General features: G+C 38.9%; 1 protein-coding gene across 6 annotated transcripts in view; it reads left to right on the forward strand.

Moving 5' to 3' along the window:
• CPED1 (cadherin like and PC-esterase domain containing 1) overlaps positions 1–20,725 on the forward strand; it is a 146,969-nt gene that overhangs the window by 76,110 nt on the left and 50,134 nt on the right. For all 6 annotated transcript variants that reach the window (XM_082760410.1, XM_082760411.1, XM_082760409.1 and 3 more), the window contains 2 exons: positions 500–686; positions 2,510–2,678. In XM_082760410.1, the coding sequence (XP_082616536.1) occupies positions 500–686; positions 2,510–2,678 (356 nt within the window). The remainder of the gene's footprint in view (positions 1–499; positions 687–2,509; positions 2,679–20,725) is intronic.

Consider the following 20,725-nt stretch of genomic DNA (forward strand, 5'->3'; position numbering starts at 1 on the left):
CTATAAATGACCCCATGGGTCTAGATATCTCCATGTGACTTTTCTTATGAACAGTAATAATACATCTATCATGTTTTGATTTTTATTGGCAATTACACATGTACATAAACCCTGTATACGGGCTGGTACTTAAGTAGGTTATGAATTTTGGCCTAACTTTCTTTGAGTTCCAGTTAACCAACTGGAGACGGGATCTCCCAGAACTAATCCTTGCATTCTAAAAGGCTTACTCAGACTTCAATTTTCTGGCTTTAACTAGTCATTGGGCATTGAATGATTGAAAGCCCTTCAGGGTCAGAAAATTTCTCTCAAGTGCCAATACAACATCCATTAAGACCTTGTAGCAGAATTATCAATCTCAGAGTGATCAGGTAGTAAAAATCTTATCACTGTGAATTTTATTAATCTGCCAGAAGTTGCATGTTACTTATAAATGTTCATACATTTCACAGGTTGTTTTTGTTTGTTTGTCTGTTTGTTTGATGCCTTCTTGGAACAGATAAAGATACCCTATCTCATATCAGGCAGATCTTCACCAGTCCACAGCTGGATTTGAACCCTCAGTTTAACCCAAAGATCAAGGAATACTACGCAGAAGTCCCATTTGACATGGTAACAGTGAAAATTGGAGCAGAACCTTCTAACTGTCAATGCCAAGTACACCTCGATGAGAAGAAAGGACCAAGGTATGCACAACAAAATATGCACATGAAAGGTAAAAGTGTTGTGAACATTGGAAATATATCAGAATATTACAGAATTGTTTTGTGCTTCCAAAAGCACTGATTACTTTGATGTTAGTCACAGGAAAGTCAAAGGGATTTCAACACTCTGATGTTTTTATCTATTTGTCAATGTCTTGAAGGCAATGCCAATATGTTGTCAAACCATAATTAGCCCTAGCTTTATGCAGTTCACAGTTACAAATGTCTCCCCAGCTTCTCTAGTCACAGTCCAGCTGTGGTGGGAACACAACATCCTTACACTGCACACAGTAGAACAGCAATGAATATGAGTTTTCATATTGAAGTCTCGATTTTGCACTGTGGTCTACACTACTGCTCTGCTGGGCTTGCTCATTCTGCCAGCAGTCTGCTTACATGGATCTACAGTCTGCTTAGGTGAGGTGGGACCAGAAGAGAAAATAAGTGTATTCATTCAACTTGATCCATGTTCAGCAGAATCACTTAGTAAGGTGTCATCATCAGGATGAGTCTCAGCTTATCCAGCCTTTTAGAGCAGTATAAAGCTGCAGGATAGGGCTGAGAGCAGTCATCAGTAAACATCTGGTTTGAGCAACGACCCATGATCAGCCATGGTCTTTAATTGCTACTGTGGTCCTTGGCACAGTTTTGGCTTTCCCAGCCATCCATCTCAAAAACAGCAGCGTGTGCTGGAGACTGTTCCCAGTAGGCATTTTGGGCCAAACCACCCTGCTTTTGGATGTTGGGAAGGCAAGAAGTGTTTTTTTATCTGGGCCAGATAGCTTAGAACTAAAGGACTCGCCTATGTACTTAGCCATTAGTAAAAGATTTCCATGTTGATCAGGGGACATTTAAAAGAGAGAGCAGGGACAGGGATTCACTTGAGAGAAAACACCCAAGCAATTACTAAGCTAGTTTTGCTTCATGGCATAAAGTGCCTGTGCAATTTTGACTGACTGTGAAGCAGACACTTTAACTTAGAATGTCTGCTAATAATCAGTCAACCAGTGCTGGTCTGTACAATTGATGATGACCTTATACCTAATATGCTTCCCGTATTTTCAATAAAAAATCAGTCCTTATTTATGATTGAAAAAGAAGCTCCCATAAAGTTCTGCTATGCAATTTTTAGCATTTTAATGTTAATACCTGTTACAGCTGTATAAGCAATATAATAAAAATCTGAAAGAAAGAAAAAAAAAAAGAAAAAAAAAGAAAAAAAAAGAGAGTTCTTCCTTGTAAAAGGAAAACAGAATAACTTTATGTCCTTTCCACTGATCATTAAAAGCTCTGCATGTGCAGGTTCTGTGTCTTTCAGCATTTCTCGTTTCACTGCAAAGGGAAGAAGAGCACAGTCAAGCTTTGTTCTTTTATGTCACACTGAGCAGCTTGTCTGGGACTCCATCATGCTTGGCTAGTGAACAATTTCTATGTCTAGCTGACACTTCTAGTCTTGCTTGTCTCCCTGCTGACTTTACCACTGACTTGAACCTGCCAGGAATTATTGTCCTTAGTGCCTTCATTCACAGATTTCATGTCAAAATTGTTGCCACAGCTACTGCAGCTGTTTTCACTAAGTGTCACTGTCAGTATTTTATCTTGAAGAATTTAAAATTCTTTTTGCAAAACTTAATTTACACTTTTTTATTTTTATTTTTAGTGTAAAACCATATGTATTTTGTCAGAGAAAGAAACTTTTAGAAATAGAAGCCTCAAGGAACAAGTAAAGTTTAGCTGCCATATGCAACACAGTGTAAATCTTTGTTTCTTTAGTGTTAATTCCACTTCCCTGTTTTGCCTTGCAGTGTTGCTAACTACCCACTTGGCCTTGGATTGAACAAAGTCACAGTTCTTGTAACAGATGATTCGCAACCCAACCCTCAGGTTGTGAACAGCTATAAAATCACAATTTATCGGGAGGACCGCCCTAGTCTGCCTTTGTTTGATGACTACATGATATGTGGTTTTGTGCAGGTATTGTCTCTCTTTTCTTTTACTACACAAATTAATATTGAGTTTATCTGCTTTCTGTGTAAACTAGGGTACATGGGCCTAAGCTAGTGTAGTGTCAGTTCTGGTGAGATTAGAATCTGAGTTCTAAATGCTATAATTGTATGAAACACAATTTTTTACACAAATATTTACACAACTTTTGGGTTATAAAAAGTAATTCCAGCTTAACTACTTGTTACAGTTAGCCTGCATTTGAGAGCTCCAGGTTAATTAATCCTTACTTTGGTCAGCCAAAATCTTACCCATCTGAGAGCTCTTGTTAGCTTGTAGGAGAACAGTCTGTCAGTACCACACAGTGGGCAGACTGCTGTTTCTATAACTATCTGTGACACTGGAGCCATGGAAATTCTTTTACCAACAAAGATATCTATGATGTTGGCACATTTGTGTCACTGTTCAGGACAAATACTGCTATAAGATCTATGAATGAAAAGTTTTTATTCTAGAAGACTGATAGACACAATGGAAAAAAGAGAAACAAACAAACAAACAAAAAAACGCTGATTATTCAAAAGGAAGGGATGATTGCTGCTTAGATCCCATTTATGCAAATACAAATTTGAGTATACAAATAAATTACTTCTAACAAATAACAACACTTAGAAAGCAATGGGTCTCTTGAAGGGAAAAAATGGTGAGAGTCTATCCCATAGGGCTTAGGAGGGGATTTTGGATGTGGTCTACCTTGACTTCAGCAAGGCTTTTGACACCGTCTCCCACAGCATTCTCCTCAAGAAACTGGCTGCTCTTGGCTTGGACTGGCGCACGCTTCGTTGGGTTAGAAACTGGCTGGATAGCCGGGCCCAAAGAGTCGTCGTGAATGGAGCCAAGTCCAGTTGGAGGCCAGTCACTAGTGGCGTCCCCCAGGGCTCGGTGCTGGGGCCGGTCCTCTTTAATATCTTCATCGATGATCTGGACGAGGGCATCGAGTGCACCCTCAGTAAGTTTGCAGATGACACCAAGCTATGCGCGTGTGTCGATCTGCTTGAGGGTAGGAAAGCTCTGCAGGAGGATCTGGATAGGCTGCACCGATGGGCTGAGGTCAACTGCATGAAGTTCAACAAGGCCAAGTGCCGGGTCCTGCACCTGGGGCGCAATAACCCCAAGCAGAGCTACAGGCTGGGAGAGGAATGGTTGGAGAGCTGCCAGGCAGAGAAGGACCTGGGAGTGATGGTGGATAGTCGGCTGAATATGAGCCAGCAGTGTGCTCAGGCGGCCAAGAAGGCCAACGGCATCCTGGCTTGTATCAGGAACAGTGTGACCAGCAGGGCTAGGGAGGTGATTGTCCCCCTGTACTCAGCTCTGGTGAGGCCGCACCTCGAGTACTGTGTTCAGTTTTGGGCCCCTCGCTACAAGAAGGACATGGAGGTGCTTGAGCGGGTCCAGAGAAGGGCAACGAAGCTGGTGAGGGGCCTGGAGAACAAGTCCTACGAGGAGCGGCTGAGGGAGCTGGGCTTGTTCAGCTTGGATAAGAGGAGGCTCAGGGGCGACCTTATCGCTCTCTATGGGTACCTCAAGGGAGGCTGTAGCGAGGTGGGGGTTGGCCTGTTCTCCCACGTGCCTGGTGACAGGACGAGGGGGAATGGGCTTAAGTTGAGCCAGGGGAGTTTTAGGTTAGATGTTAGGAAGAACTTCTTTACCGAAAGGGTTGTGAGGCACTGGAACAGGCTGCCCAGGGAAGTGGTGGAGTCACCATCCCTGGAAGTCTTCAAAAGACGTTTAGATGTAGAGCTTAGGGAAATGGTTTAGTGGGGACTGTTAGCGTTAGGTCAGAGGTTGGACTCGATGATCTTGAGGTCTCTTTCAACCTAGAAAATTCTGTGATTCTGTGATTCTGTGATTTGGGGGACCTTGGGGAGCTTAAACTGAATTAGACACAAAACTGGAAGTAAGAAAATGAAAGGAAGTGAAGTTTTCAGTTACTGAAACTATGGTAAAAAAATGAATTTTCATAAAATGGAAAACCCTGGGCATAGGCTGGAGCAAAGCTGTTTGGATTCCAAAACTTGAGGACTAAAAGTTCATACTTGACACAGCGGATAAAGACAAGCCATTTAGTTCAAAGGAAGTAATATGATGAAATAATAAGCAAGGGCAGTGTTTTTAGCTGTGGGATTTTAGACTGAATAAAAGATTTTTTGGCTTAATTCTAAATATTAGAAGATCCAGGAAAACTATGTTTCATCACAGTTAATTCAGCAACAAGGAAGCAGGATTTTCAAAACTGCAGAGTTGAAGCTGTCATCCATTTTCATATCAGGTGTATAATCCGGTCTTTATTTATCTTTATTTATTTTATGTATCAATATATCCCTTTTGTAAAATCTATTCCCCTTCTCCAGTTCCTTTCTATTACTATTATTACTTACTTGGTCTATTACTGTAACCAGTAACCATTATTTTTTTTAAACTTTATTTTTATTGTGAAGCACTGGAGCTTACAATATGAGCCAAAGAGATTATAAAAGTTGATAGCAAATTGTGTGTTAACAATAATTTTCTCAATCTGCAAATCAGAACTGTCAGGTAGAATATACACAGCAATCACAGCCTACTGACTACTGATCTGAATACCTGATTATGGTGAGTCTAGCACTCTACCCATTTGTAGACTCTTATTTTACACTCAGTTTACTAGCTCAAAAGGTCAAGGACCATTTTCTTCACACAGCACTAGATCTAGTAATCTAGTTGCTACAGTATTAAAACAATAATCAAAACATATAATATCTAAGATTTCTGTTAACATGCACACAATTAGCCTTACACCTTGGGTGTGAATTAGAATGAAAAAAAAAAAAAAAAAGAATTTGAGTTATAATTATAATAGTTCCATTGGAAGGGACCTACAAAGATCATCAAGTCCAACTGCATGACCACTTCAGGGCTAACCAAAAATTAAACCATTTAATAAGGGCACTATCCAAATGGATCTTGAACAGTCACTAGGAAGCCTGTTCCTAGTGGAAGAGCTGTGTTTGACAACCCTCGCAGTAAAGAATTTATTCTTACTATCCAGTCTGAACATTCCCTGGCTCATTTCTGTACCATTCCCATGTATCCTGTCATTGGTTATAAGGGAGAAGAGGTCAGCACCTCCCTCTCGAATTCCCCTCCTGAAGAAGTTACAGAATTATCATACAGAATGTATGTATATTATACAGAAGTTACAGAAGTTATCCCTCAGCCTCTTTTTCTTCAGACTAGACAACCCGAGCATCCTCAGCCTCCCCTCATAGGACATGCCTTCCTGCTCTTTTACCAGATTTGTTACCCTCCTCTAGATACATTCAAGTATCTTATTATCCTTTTTATATTGTGAAGTCCAGAACTGCACGCAATATTCATGGTGAGGCTGCACCAACGCTGAACATAGAGGGAGAATCACCTGATTTGACTGGCTGGCTATGCTGTGTTTAATGCATCTGAAGATGTGTTTTGCCCCCTTTGCTGTTAGGGCACACTGCTGGCTCGTGTTGAGCCCGCTGTCAACCAGCACCCCCAGATCCCTTTCTGAGGACTGCTGTCCATACACTTGTCTCCCAGTCTGTATCTGTGTACAGCATTGCTTTATCCCAGGTGCAGAACCCAGCATTCACCCTTGTTGAATTTCATGCCATTGCTGATTGTCCAATGCTCCAATGTCTCCAATGTCCAAATGCTCCAATGGTCCCTCTGCAAGGCCTCTAGTCCCTTGACAGAGTTTACAGCAGCTCCCAGTTTAGGATCATCAGTGAACTTGCTGAGGACGCATTCATCTCCTGCAACCAGATCATTGATCAAAATGTTGAACAGGACTGGCCCTTGAACGGGGTCCTGGGGAATGCCACTAATGGCTGGCTACCAGCTAGATGCAGCCCCATCCCCTTTAAGTTCTGCCATTCAGCCAGTTCAACATCTATTGTAACATGTACTCGTTCATCTCACAGTTGGACAATTTGTCCAGAAGGATACTGTGAGAGATGGTATCAAAGTCTTCTCTAAAATCCAGAAAGATTACATCCACTGCCTTCCCTTCATCCACCCAAGCTGGAGATCTTATCGTAGAAGATCAAATTACTAAGACAGGACTTTCCCTTTGTGAACCTAGGTTGACTATGCCTGATAACAGCTTTGTTCTTTAAATGCCTTTCAACAGCACCTAGAATATATTCTCTATAACTTTTCTAGGTACTGAGACTAACAGATCCATAGTTTCCTAGTTCTCTTGTGTCTTCCTTGCAAATTGGTGTAACATTGGCTAGCTTCCAGGAGAGTAGCAGTAAATTGAGCTGGTGTTACATTAGTAGGAAAACACAGTACCTGGGTAGATGTGAGGAAAGCCCCTCTTGTCACCCAGTTTGGAGCACGTATCTGGATGGAGAAATAGGAATTCAAGCTCTTACACATCCTCCCACACTGGAGTTTACACTGTTGTTAAAGTTTTATGATAGTATTTATGAGACTGAGTATGAATCTTTGAAGTACTGTCAAGGTAAAGAGATCTAGAATGATAAAAATGAAAAGTGTTTTAGAAGTTTCTTCTGATTGAGGTTGGTTTTCTGCTTATCTATGAGTAACTGCTCTCTAATTAAATATAATTGTTCAGAACTAGGGAGGACTTCAGGAGTTTAGAGTAAAAATGAGATGAAAAGCATTCTTGTGGTATCTAATGAGGTCTCTGAAGATACAGTGTAAGATTCTAAAAAAAAAAAAATAAATAAATAAAAACTTTTTTTTTTCAGATATGTTAAAGGCAAACTTATCGGAGAATGCATTTCAAAAACAAATGAAGGCTAGAGCTGTAGATAGAAATGACATTCTAAAAAATTCAAAAGCCTACTTTTTTCCTTTTTCCTATTTGCTAGGACAGAATTTACTGGCTTTTACTTGAAGTGATTGTTTTTATCAATAGAAAGCTCATGTCTTAAATAGCATCGTTACATTCTGCTTTTCATACCAGAGAACATTATGTGCTCTTGCAGGGTGGGTTAATACACCCTTATCAGTGGCATGAGTGCTTGTTCTCTTAGTAACAAGACACCTGTTTTAGGAGCAAAAGGATAAATACAGCGTGAACTGATGGAGTCTCCTTTGGACACTTGACTAGGCACAACTGGGATCGCACATCGGGAGAGAAAGGTCACTGATAGTGATGTGGTCTTTCTCACAGAAGGCTTCAGTTAAAATTCTAATCCAGAGACTCTTTTTCCTGACTTTCTTTTTATGTTTAATCCCATTAGGATATTCAGGTTTCACTGCAAGCTGATACTATAAGGAAGGCTACAATAAAAAGACAGAGCGCGGGATGTTTCCAGTCTTCTAACGATTCTCATGCAGTTGAATAATCCTGGATTAATTTCAAAGCTATTGAGTTAAGAAGTGTGCTGTTCGAAGCCTTGCAGCCTCTAAAAGGACAAAAATACTGTCCTTTCTCCTTTTTGATAGTAGCTATAATATCCTCATTAAAACCAAATTAGTGGGGGATAAACTGTGGCATCACCATAGCACCTTTGGTGGTTTTGGTTCCCTTTCGTTTTGTGTTCTGTATTCTGACAGTATTGCTTGGGCTGCAGCTAGAAAGGTTATTGGTTGGTGCTTTACCTTAATTTTGTGGAATTGTTGATAGTATTCAACGTAAGTGTCCATTTCATTATGTCCTGTGAAGCTGTGACACCAAGATAGGCAGAATACAAAGTGAGCAGGAAAAGCAGGGAGCTCTTAAGGCAGGGTTTTCAATATTACCCTAAAGTGAAAGATCCCAGAGCTACTGACACGCTGTCATAAAGGACAGACAATTTTTTTTCTTTCTTGCAGTGCCTCTTTAAAATTAAAATGGATTCAACTATGCCTCACTTGAAATGTGTGAATGCTACCTCTTTCATTGTTACTCTTTGCATAGCTGGAGTTATGGATAATAACATATAATATGCTTGGGGAACCTTGTTTGACACTGTAACCCCTTGTACTTGCAGTGTCTTGCTGCCACTTGTTATTTGTGTGTCTGTGTGTGTTTCAGTAATACAGTCTCTAATTTGGTTTTGCATTTCCATTATGAGCAATGGATAGTTAACATTATATTTTCTAGCCATAGTGTGTATCATCCCCTTTGTCTGTGCATTTGCATAAAACTTGAAAAAGTACCTTCCAGAGTCAGTCCAGTAGAGTGTGTTTTACAGATGCTCAGCCTCTTCTACACCTTTCTCAGGTCTGAGAGAAAGAAGATACAGGAGAACAGCCTTAAAATCTTTCCTGATTTTTTATAGGAAAACACCTTATTCTGAAGTACTATTAACTTTTATATGCTCATAGAAGCTTTCATTATATTCCCTTCCTAGAGTACAGAGAGCGTAAGAAGTCCAACAGAGCTGATACAAGATGCGTACATAGGATTGTTGACTGTGTACCAAATTGCTGTAATAGAGGTGGCAACAAGATGCCAGCAACAAGATAATGATTTCTTTTATGTAAGGTGTGGGAATGTTTTCAGATTGAGCTACAAGTTTTTTTAGCTCAAGTTAGAGATCTCCTGAGAGAAAAAAAAAAAAAAAAAAAAAAAAAAAAAAGTTTTTACTTAATTTTTGACTGCCCTATTACAGTTAAAATGCTTTTCATACCAGATAGTATATGTAAAAATTGTGTCAACTATTGTGTCAACATGAACTCTTTTCTTAGTGCTTTTATACAAAGATTTCAAAGAACCAAAGAACCTTGTAGTTATTAAATAATGTCCATAAAAGAAAAAAGAAAAAAAGAAAAAAAAAAAGCTTGGGAGAGAAACAAAGAACTTTGTTTAGGACAGGCTTGAAACACATTAGTCTCTTATTTATTTCCTCTTGGCTGCATTACATTCAGTGTGACCATCATTACAAACCACACGTATCTTCTGTCCTTAGTTCATGCCATATGCAGACTTTTAGGTTTTGCAGCAGCCAACCTTCTTGAAGTTCTGGGTTCATCTTGCTTGAAGACACACAGAAAGTGCATCTCTGGAACTGAGAATACAACATATCATATCAACAGATTGTATCTTATTTGCAAAAGTAGTTTACTTCCCCTTCAAAGAATAAAACAATGTCCATTATATGTGCTGTCATGCCTTTCATTCTTTAGTTTTCTCAGATCTAGAAGCTAGTGAGGATTTTTTTTCTGATATTCTTAATTTATTTTTCTCAACAGAAATACCCCAAACTTAAAAAAAATAAAAATAGAGTCCACAGTTTTACTTTTGCTTATTTTTCTAAAGCTTCCTAATTGTGTTAGAAAATATAAAGAAAATCATATGCTTTCTTCAAAAGAATACCTTCTGATTAAATAGTAACATCCTATTAAAAGAAAATTATTAGCATAACTGTTAATCTAGAGATTTTAGCTGTCATGGAGTCTAGAATGGTAACTGTGATTTCATGGAGGGATTGGCTGGGACAAGCAAAAATCCCACGCATTCTTAGAACTGAAATACTCAAGTCTCTACTTTAAATTTTCATCATAAATACTGGTGAGAGCACGGTATGACAGTCATCTTTTCCAGGAGCAATGCCAACTTAAGCATCTCTCTCCTTGCCTGCAGCTATGCATGAACCAGATGGGAGACCTTCTTTTTTTCTTTTCATTTTTTAATGGGCTATTTTCTAGGATAAGGTTCCCAGTCTTTCTGTACTAGCATAATGGAAGAGATAGGTGAAGGAATGAGCAATTGGGTTGAGAAGAGTGGCAGTGAGTGCTGCTAAAGTCAGCTTTTGCTTTATTTGTGTGATGTGAAAGAAATTCACACCGACATTGGGTTGAAAGCTCCTGTGAGTGAGAAGTTATAGCTGTACAGAGAAAACCAGAGAGATGACTTTAAATAAACAAGAGTTTCATGTCCAGACATTGCAGATGTGATTTGCTGGTAAAAACACACTATACACTAGAAGTACATTTGCATTGCTATTAATCTATTAAATAAAGCATAAATACTTCGTGTGTGTATACCTGAAGCCATTCACTAGGAAACATAAAGCAGTGCTCCTATAACCCAGAGGAGCAAATATGTAGCAAACAATGCATTGTTAAACCGGAGTCAAAAGCCACAAAATTATTAAAGAACTAATACAAAGAGAATGGCATAAAAGGAAAGGTTATATCTTCAGCTGCTGTATAACAGTTTGGTTCAATTAACTTCAGGGGAGCGATTTCAAGTTATTTTGATGGCGTATCTGTCCTGACAGAAACATATAGCTAAATTTTGTTCCATTAGGTATTCTGGGCAATATTAGTGAGTGAATTCACTTGCATAACAGCTGCTGAAATAGTAAGTTATTTTCCTAAATATTCATAGTTAGACAACAGCTCACCAAAGCTTAATAACTATTTGAAGCATTTTAAAGTATGTAAAGATAAAGGATGTATAATCTCCCCTTGCTATAAGCAGAAGGTGAAGCCTTAGAAGCATCTAAATCTAACACAACTTGTAGTTCCTAAAATTGTTTTTATGAGCATATGAAGGGTGGTGGTGTAAATAATAAATACAATGAGCTTATTTTCAAGTTGAGAGTTAATTTCTGTGTGTACCAGAACAAAATAGTTTTTTTAATCAGCATATTCTGGCTCTGTCAACATCTATACCATTAGAAAGAGAAAGCTTGCCACATTTTCTTAATTATGAAAAAGACTTTTGTGATGATTTAAAACATTGCTTTGTAGATGAGTCAGAGGAACAGCTAACCATTATGATGGATCTCCTCTACATTTATGCTGTTCTGTGCTGAACTTGTTTTGGATCTCAGGATCAGGCGTGTTGGTGTCAGGCTGGTATCTTGGTCAGTGGGCAATATCTACTGCTTTAAAGGAAGGTCTGGAAAGCTCAACAGAGCATAGATCTGTCTCTTTGGGGAAATTAATGTAATACTGTTGGTTTGTTTTCTGGAAATCAAATGCTCACTTCCTTCACCTACATAGTTACTTCATACATAGTCTGCACCACTATCTACTAGTCATGGGTTCTTGCAATCACTTTTCACTGTCAGATGTTTGCTGGGCTCTGAACAAATGTGAGAAGAACCAGCAAAAGAATTGGTAGCTGTCTATTTAGGTGTCTTTTTCTCTAAAGATGGAATGAAAATTTACTTTACAGCTTTGTCCTGTCTGTGCCTGACTAGGACCATCATCATAGTCTCCAGCATTTTGGGGATGCCACATTACAGAGACCTTACTTGGAGACTAAGTAGAGTTTGGGCCCAGTTGCCCAGAGAAAAGCATATAATCTTCCAGTTTAACGCATTTTGCTTACATTCCTATTTCTATATTAGTTGCCCTTATTCTTCTCTATGTAGCTAAGTTTCCTGTTTAACATGTGACAAAAGATTAATACCAGATACCCTCCAGGAAACTTGTCCAGCAGTATCAGTCAGAGAATGGAGAGAGCGGATGTTTCCATGCAGCAGCTACATTTGTCATGATCACGATGGATTGAACACAGGAAATGATGTGTTACACAGATCACTGAGGGACAACTTGCCAGCAGTGCTTTCAGACAAGCCACATGAATGTTGATTCAGTGATTCAACAATTTGGAGCCAGTAATGACCAAGATGACACCATTAATCTTATTTCATTTATGATCATTAACTAGAAATATTAAGTTGCTACAGTAATTAGCTCCTTAAGAGATACTATTGTTTGGGCGGCTTTCAGCCTTCATTTTTCCTATGTTCCCTTTTGTTGTGCAGCAGTCTGGTAGTTAAGAGCTTCTTAAATCAGCAGTGATCTCACTCCCCATCAATATTGATTTTAACGACGCCAGCCAGTGTTGTTTGCAGCACCTTCTACCTCAGAAACAGAAGATTTAACATCTTCTCACCTTCTTTTCCGTCTTCTGCATGTTTGCAGTTTAACACAATACTGTGTTAAGAACATCCCGCCATTGTAGGCACTAATTTAGGTGAATGCTGACTTGAGGGCTATTTTGCTATTATGCTGCCATAGAGGAATGTCACTAATATATTATTATGGGAGAAACAAAACTGTCACCTGACAGAGCAATTCCATTCTCTTGTGCGTTCAGGCTGTTCTCCCCCTTCATACAATTATCTATGTCATCCAGCGGGCATGCATGATACATTAAAGATACAGAAGATTAAAATCTTCCCAGGAACCGTCTGAATAGACACTCATAACTGCATGAGTAAAATTTTAGGGAGTTGAATTATGACCAGTATGATTGCAACTGGTGAGCAAGATCCCACCGGTGCTGGTGGGGTGTGTGATTGGATGTTGCAGCCAGAGGGATGCCTTGCAATATCTGCTCCCTAGGGTGTTGCAGAATGGGGGGATGCCAAGGCAGGCACAGTGTTATAGAAACAGATACTGTAGATACAGAAATATATGAGCCCATAAAGGAATGCTAGTGCAGACTGGAGTAGACCCAGGGTTTTTTGATTCCCTGCCTTTAACCACAGGATTTAAATTTCTTTTTAAATAATAGCAATGAACCGTTGTGGGTGAATGTGAAAGGAGACAGGCAACAGTAAATGCTGGGTAGGGAATTCAGCTCCTGGGAGAGTACTGTTTCTGGAAATGCTGATCAGAAAAGCTGTTTTTATATAATTCTTGTTAGCTATAGCATTTTTGTTTGTTTTAAGTTATCAGGCAAGCATCCCACATATTTGGAATTGGTTTTATTTTATAATCCTGTTTTGCTCTTAATTTGGATGATTTTGGTATAACATGGGCCCAGTAACACCATTGGAATCAATTACGTTTTTCTAGAGAACTGGTAGCAGTAATTTTTTCACAATGCTCCATGTAATACAGACTTCTCTGTGTTTATTTCTCTTTCCTGTCCCGCCCCTCAATGGTGATTACTCCATGCATTTCAGCATTGTGGCCCAGCTAGGGCAGGAGATGTGGTGGCCTGATAGCCAGAGCCCTGGTGGATGGAAAAGAAGGAGCCGCATGTTTGAATTGCCCCAGCTTAAGGCATCCTAAAGTCTGAGTGCTTAGGGGGAATCCTAACCCAGCCTGACTAACAACAGAAAGGTCTTTTCCTTCTGCCCCAGGCCTACAGTAGAGCACTGCTGAAGTTAGACCCTGAGCAGACAGAGGAAGCTCCAAGCATGCAGGCCTGAGCCTTGAGACGCACCCTGTGTAATGTGCTGATTATTGGCTGGCTCTGAGCGCCTTCCTCCTCAGTGTCTGGGAGCACTGAGTCACATTTTGTGAAGGCACCTCAGATCTCTGGAGAGAAGCAGAGGATTCACCTGGAGACTCTCAGGGACACTTCACTAGCTGTTGTTTTCCCTTGATTACAGGGTACCTTTCTGAGGCCATCTCAATCACCCTGGTAGGCCAGGCTCTTATTTTTCAGGCTTTGCATTGCCTACATTAACCATGTTAAATTAGAGAGTCAGAATCTAGGCTGTAATTTTTCCATTTCTAACTATGCAATATTAGGATATAAGAAATTACTCCCTGGTAAAGTGTGAAGTCTTTGTATGAGCTGCATACATAGGAGAACCACAAAGTACAAGATAAGTAGTTCTCTTTTCCTAGCTCTAGAAAGCACAATGCCAGGTTTGAAAGTACAGTAATAGAAGTAAGGTGGGGAGGAAGAAAAGGTTATCCAAAGTTTCTGAAACTTTGCTGAAGTATTTACCTTATATTTTGGTTAAATGGCTGTGTCAGTGTTTGTATTCTGTCAGGGTACTTGATTCATGGAGAGAAAGTTCATTAATTAGAGATAACTAACGCTGTACAAGAGCGCACAGTGTTTTACAAGCATGATCAGAATGCCAGTTCATAAGTCACAGACAAATCAGTACAGGAATATGGGAAAGGTATTTACAAAATATCCACAATAACATTACTATATGCTGCACACACATCCATTTTTAAAAAAAAATATATATATATATATCAGTGGTCATTGCAGTTTGTACAGGAACAAAAGCTATTGTTATCAGGTTGAACTTCAGTAGTTTTGTGTGACACACAAAGGCTCTGAGGTGCTTCAGCTACATTTTTGTTTGTTAATGGTGGCATTCTTGAAATTGCTGGTGTGGCAGCACAGTGCTGTGGAGTTACTTGAGCTGGCTGTGAGCAAGGTGGGGCAGGAACAGGGAACAGAGTGGTGGTGCTGCTCAGTACCCAGGCCAGGCTGGCTCCATGCTAATTTGGTGTCATGGCTTCTGCTACCAGAGCTTATTCTATCTGCAAGACTCTCTCTCATGCCATGTAGGCATATTTTGAGGGGTGCATGGTAACACTGATTAGGACCAGGTTTAGGGCACATAGAAGTTGCATGTTTCTTAGTCACAGTCGTGCAAATACATCTCTGCTGTTCTAGTCCCGAGATGTTCCTGACACTGTCATTTGTATTTAGTAACAGCTTCTGTAGCCATTTTGTGATATGCATAATAGTAAAGGAAAAGAAAAAATATCCTTAATTCAAGCCATTTGAACTTAGAAGAGACTGCTCTTTACTTCAATGTACTTTGGATCTGACATGACTAAATGTCTTTCATTGGAGTCTATTTGGATCTAGAGTCAAAAAAAAAACAGTCTGCAGAGAAGACAGTATGCCTGCCATTACATCTCCAAAAATAATAGTTGTGCTTTGATCATCTGTTTCTGATCCTAGTTGAAATTATCTGTGACATTGTGCCATTAGAAAGCTGTAATGTGTACTGTCAGGTATAGGTTATTACAAAGATGATATGAGGAAAAGTATGACTAATGAGTCATAGCAATGACTCTGTGAGTCTTCCTAATAATTCATATGGTCTTTTAATAATAATCTTAAGAGTTCTGATTTGGTAAAAGAAAAGAAAGGAGGGTAGTTGGGCAAGTCAGCCATACAGTACAATGGAACAATGGAGACGGAAGTGATTTATTGCTGGGCTGTGTAAAGGCTATCGGCTCTTCAGGCTGTATGCTCACAATGCATATTTGAAATTCAGATCTTATTTCCGTGTATTATGTTGGTAAAGAGGATGTGACATGACTGAAATCCTGTCATAGGTTTCAAGATCTGGCATAAAGATTTGACCAGTTCTGTTTTCACAGAAAGAGTCAAAGATGCTGTGGCACCAAGTGTAGGTAACTTCCTCAGGTTGCCACACAAATGTAGGGAAATGGGATAATCCCTTGCTTCAGTGAGCACTTGAAACAAAATTGAGACCTGAAGATTTTTTCAAAATACAGAGCGGACTTTTTGTTCTGGGACTGTCCCAGACAAAGTGGGAAATTCAGTCACCCTTGTTTAGAGGCATGAGAAATGGTGCTTCACAGACAGTAAAATCATAGAAATATTTAGTCTAATTCATGTGTCTGTCTAACACCAGTCTGAAGCAGTTGTACCTAGGTCACAGGGGCCATAGATCGATCGATTGATCGATCAATCTATCTATCTATGGAAAACTTGCAGAAAGTCAGAATCCAGCTTCCTTTCTAAAAGTTAAAGAGATAAATAAAAAAATTTCTTGATTATTTTGCTGTGTTCCTCAGTAGTTTCTTGTTGTAGAATGCTCTCAGCTGAGATCCAAAATATATAGTTGTGCAGCTTCTTAGCTGGTTGATCAGATTCTTCTCTGTATAGAATTATAAAAATATAAAACAGTTTTTACTGTTTGAACGGGTTGCTGGTATTGGCCTATGTTGCACATACAGAACACAGTAAAAGCTTATGGTGTGGCTAATCATAGTTTAATTGGTCTGGCTTTGCATTTATTTAACATCTTGTTAAAAAGCAGAAAAATGAATCACTGAGAAGTATTTACTATGACAGACCAGCCTAACAGCAGGACAAGCTTCTGCCAGTCAGGAAGCCAATCCTCGACTGTTCTTGTTCCTTTTAGAATCAAGGTAGGTATAAAACACAACCACAAATATAAGACAAACAAGGGACTCAGTTCTGATATATTAATTTTGCTTTGTGAGTATCTTCACTGAAAAAATCAGCTTTACAGCATATATCCATTGTTATTTCTGTAGCTGTAATGCTGTCTATATCCTACAGAGAACAGTTCTCCTCTTTACCCATCCCTCTACAGTTTGCGTTTCAAAGCTGAAATCCAGTGCATTCACTATTGACAGTTCAATTACTGTATTCTTTTCAGTTCACCTCATACACTGCTCTCAAATTCATCAGAAAATGTAAAATAGCCTGTTGAATTTTCCCCTTGGTGATACTACAATAGATGTGAAAGAAAAGCCTCCAGCATGAGCCTTCCTAAGTGTTAACAGATCATGAAAATTGCCAACAACTGTTGTGCTGAGTATCATAATCTGCAAAAGGAGGGCCAGCAATTCCACAGTGGTGAGAAGAGAGCACTTGGTGTTTGAGCTGTGGTCACATTTGCCTTTCAAGTCATTTCAGCCTCCATAACACACTTTGTGGGAGAAGAAAGCCAATGCAGCTGCCTTTGCTAATCAGTCAGTATGTCCCAGCCCCTCAGGGAGGCAGGCAAAGGCAGATACGTACTGAGACACACAATCCTTGCTGATTAACAGTGAAAGCTGGTAAAGTTACTCTCTAAGCCTGTCTGGCCCATCAGTTCCAGAAATGTAATTTAGATGATTATCTACATGCCCATTAAACCTTGTGACCCATTGCTAGTCTGTTTGAAGTTTGCCTGCTTAAACTTGCTAATAGGAAGAATAGAAGGATTAACTCAGAGGTCATGAAATAAGAGAGCAGTAAAGATGACAAAAAAGCAGAGGAAAACTTCCTTCTGTGTATATTTGGTAAGGAAAAAGAACTACACCACCACAGTCATCTCAGCAGATACTGTTACTTTATGGAGCAAGCAAGCCATCTGGAATTCAGGCCATTTAATACTTTTTTATACTTTCAAGCTATTTTGGTCAGACGTACAAATAAAACGTGCTACCTGTATGAGAAATGTTTTTGAGTTCGGTGTTTCCAGAACATAATGCCACATGTTGTAAAAAAAACATGGAACAACTGATGTGTGATACATGTTACTGATTTTGCTGAGGGTTATAGTGCGTAGATATAAATCAAGAAGCACATAACTTAAATCAATAACATTAGAGTAGTCACAGTCTTCAGAATCAAAGCCACCCTTGTTCTCTTCAGGTAGGGACTCCAACTATGACAGTTGCTTATGAATTTAAAGGTAGTCTTTTTGTTTGTTTGTTTGTTTTTAAACTATATGTATCCAGCCTTAGTGTCAACCACAATTGGAATCTTCCATCTGGAACTGTTAACCTTCTTGTGTTGATTACACCAGCAGTTGTTCTCACCTTGAAAAATATATTTTCCCCAAAGTTTTAGGAAAGTCACAAACTTCTATTGCTGATCCTTATTCTTCCATTGAATGGCATGTGCTCAGCTGCTAACAACCAGATTGCACTGGAGGACAGAAGTTATTCATAAATCTCATTCCATCAGTGTTGTCTGAAAAATAAAGTAGATGCCAATATCTTCTGGGAAGCCTTGTAGAAAAAAGATCAAAGGCTTCTGTAGTTTATTTAAGAAAGACCAGTTGTGAGTGGCTTAGTGTCTGAGCATGGCATGAAAAGTGAAACAGCCATGACAGTGAGCCACCATACACAGAAGTCCTCTGAGCTTCAGTAAAGAATTTGAGTAGTATGTAGTGCAGGTGGGCCAATGTCTCACCCTGTCATTCTGTAAGTCCTTTACTTGTAAATGAATGTTGTGCCCTATGTCTAACACTCTGAAGGAAAAGATTTCTTCTCAATCCAGTGATAGAATGGAGACTTCTTCATTCACATAGTGAAATTCCTAGTGAAGTTTGTCTTTTATAAGTCATTTTATTTAAAGGATCTGTGAATCTGTGTAATTCACTAACCTGTTGTCAGTGTTCTGGCTAGCATTTTTACTTTATAACTATCTCAAGTCATACACCCTTTAGTTGTATTTAGCATTCCTGTTCCATGTGTAAGAAACAGGTTTATTTGTGATTAGAAATATCTGTTTTGGTTATGCCTGTAACTCCTATGTCCTTCAGTACGCCTTGATTTATAATATGTGTGTAGACACCTGCAACATCTCTTACCTCTAATAGGCTGGATTACAAATAGGGTTTGGGTCACTCAGACCTCTTAGTGTGAGTTCCTCAAAAGAAATTAAGTGCTTCAGCAGGGAAGTTCAGACTTTGTCAAACTAAAAACATCCCATCCCTTAAGAAATGGACACCTTTAAACTCCTGACAAAACAACTAATAACATTCCTTTTGTGTTTTAAGATAAGATTAAGATCTCACAAGAGACTTGGAGATATTTGGTGTCCACTGATTACATTTTGTAAGAAGCAAAATACTTTTCATAATGTTTCACTGGAGAAACTACAGTAATTACTAATGCAAATTAGCAGAAAATTATCTGGTGATCTTACTACCCACTTTACCCCTCCCTTTTTTCAGAAAAAGGGTGAATAGAAAATAATAAGTATCAGGAATGTATACAGCTAAAGATTTAACTGTTGCTTCTTTAACAATGAAAGCAAGTTAGAAAAAGCTAAGAGAACTTTGTAGGAAGTGTCATGTGAAAAGGGTCCAGAGAGAAAAGGAGTGGAAATCAGTTGCCTAGATATGCACATCTTGTTACATCAGAAATTCAGTATCACATCTCAACTCAAGCTGCAATCCCAAAGAGAATGAGACTGTGCTTACTTGCCAGTTGCGTGTAAGTGCTTAGTATTCTGAAGATACTTTTTACACCTTAATGAACCCAAATGGCCATAAATACCTGTGTTTCAGTATCTGTACCAAACCCTGAGTGTTTTTGACATGTCACCTGATATGTTAAAGAAATTCCCATGACATGTTGCTGCTACATGAATTCCTTCCATTAAATATGTTGTCAGAACTCAAGAACCTTACTGACAACTACAGTTCATATCTGTCTCCCTTGTGCTATTCATTTCCTGGCCCAAAAGCTCAGTGTTGTTCATAGGTATGGAGTTCTAGATGAAGATATATATAAGAAAAAAAAAAAAAGGAAAAGAAAGAAAATGAGACTGAAGAAAAAAAATGTTCAAGGTATAATTTTATAATTTGTTTTAATTAAAATAAAAGCATCCTTAAATATCATTATTTACTTTGCTGTAACAGCATTATCAAAAGATGAAATGCTTGACAGAAAAGTTGCAAGGTATTCATTTAGTGGTTACTGCTGCTTTATTTTTGAGACAGACATTTGACACTTTGGAATTTTATTGTGAGAGAGGGTGGATGTGATGGAAATTAGTTCTGATGTTACCAAAAATCTCTGGGAGATGCCAAGTAAATTCTAGACAAAAGGGAATGCTAATAGAATGCAGGAACTGAGTAACAATATGATGACAACAAAAAGACCCAGAAAATATTTGGGGAGAGCTCTAATCCCCATGGCTTCATGAGGTTTCAGATGGAAAACATGAAGATTGAGTGTGTTTTTCTGCAAGGAAGTATGCACGCTTAACTTCACATTCTGTGGACATTTCCAGCAAAGTCAGTGGGATAACTTATTCTGAATAATACCATATGTCTCCATCTTTGCAGGCCCAAAGTCTTAAGTAGAATTTATTAAGTCTGGGATGTGTATAATTGCATCCATGTTCACAATTGTCCAGTGCTAAAACAGGACAATCACTACTTGTTTAGTCCTAAAACAGAAACATATTCATAGTGCCTATCAATGGCACTGGCTTTTCTCTTCTAATTTTTTATTCTTTTTCATGATGACAAGCTTTGATATTTATGAAAAATGAACTTGTTCTTTAGACAGGAATAAACAAATGTTCATTTCAATTTTATGTGAATTATTACATTAGTATTTCAGCAAGGCGTATTGATTGATGACACTGAGCCATTGATAAATATCAAGGAGTTACTTAAACATTTACGGGGCCTTAATCCTCTCTTTTGAACTAGTTTTACACTGGTATTTTCTGATGTCTTTACAAGTTGCTGGGACACAATAATCTGCTAAAATAATCAAAACTAACAGAAGATATTCTCCATGTCTTCCTTCCTTCCTTCCTTCCTTCCTTCCTTCCTTCCTTCCTTCCTTCCTTCCTTCCT

The sequence above is a fragment of the Aythya marila genome (genome assembly GCF_965140915.1).
Source record: "Aythya marila genome assembly, chromosome: 1".
Lineage (NCBI taxonomy): Eukaryota > Metazoa > Chordata > Aves > Anseriformes > Anatidae > Aythya > Aythya marila.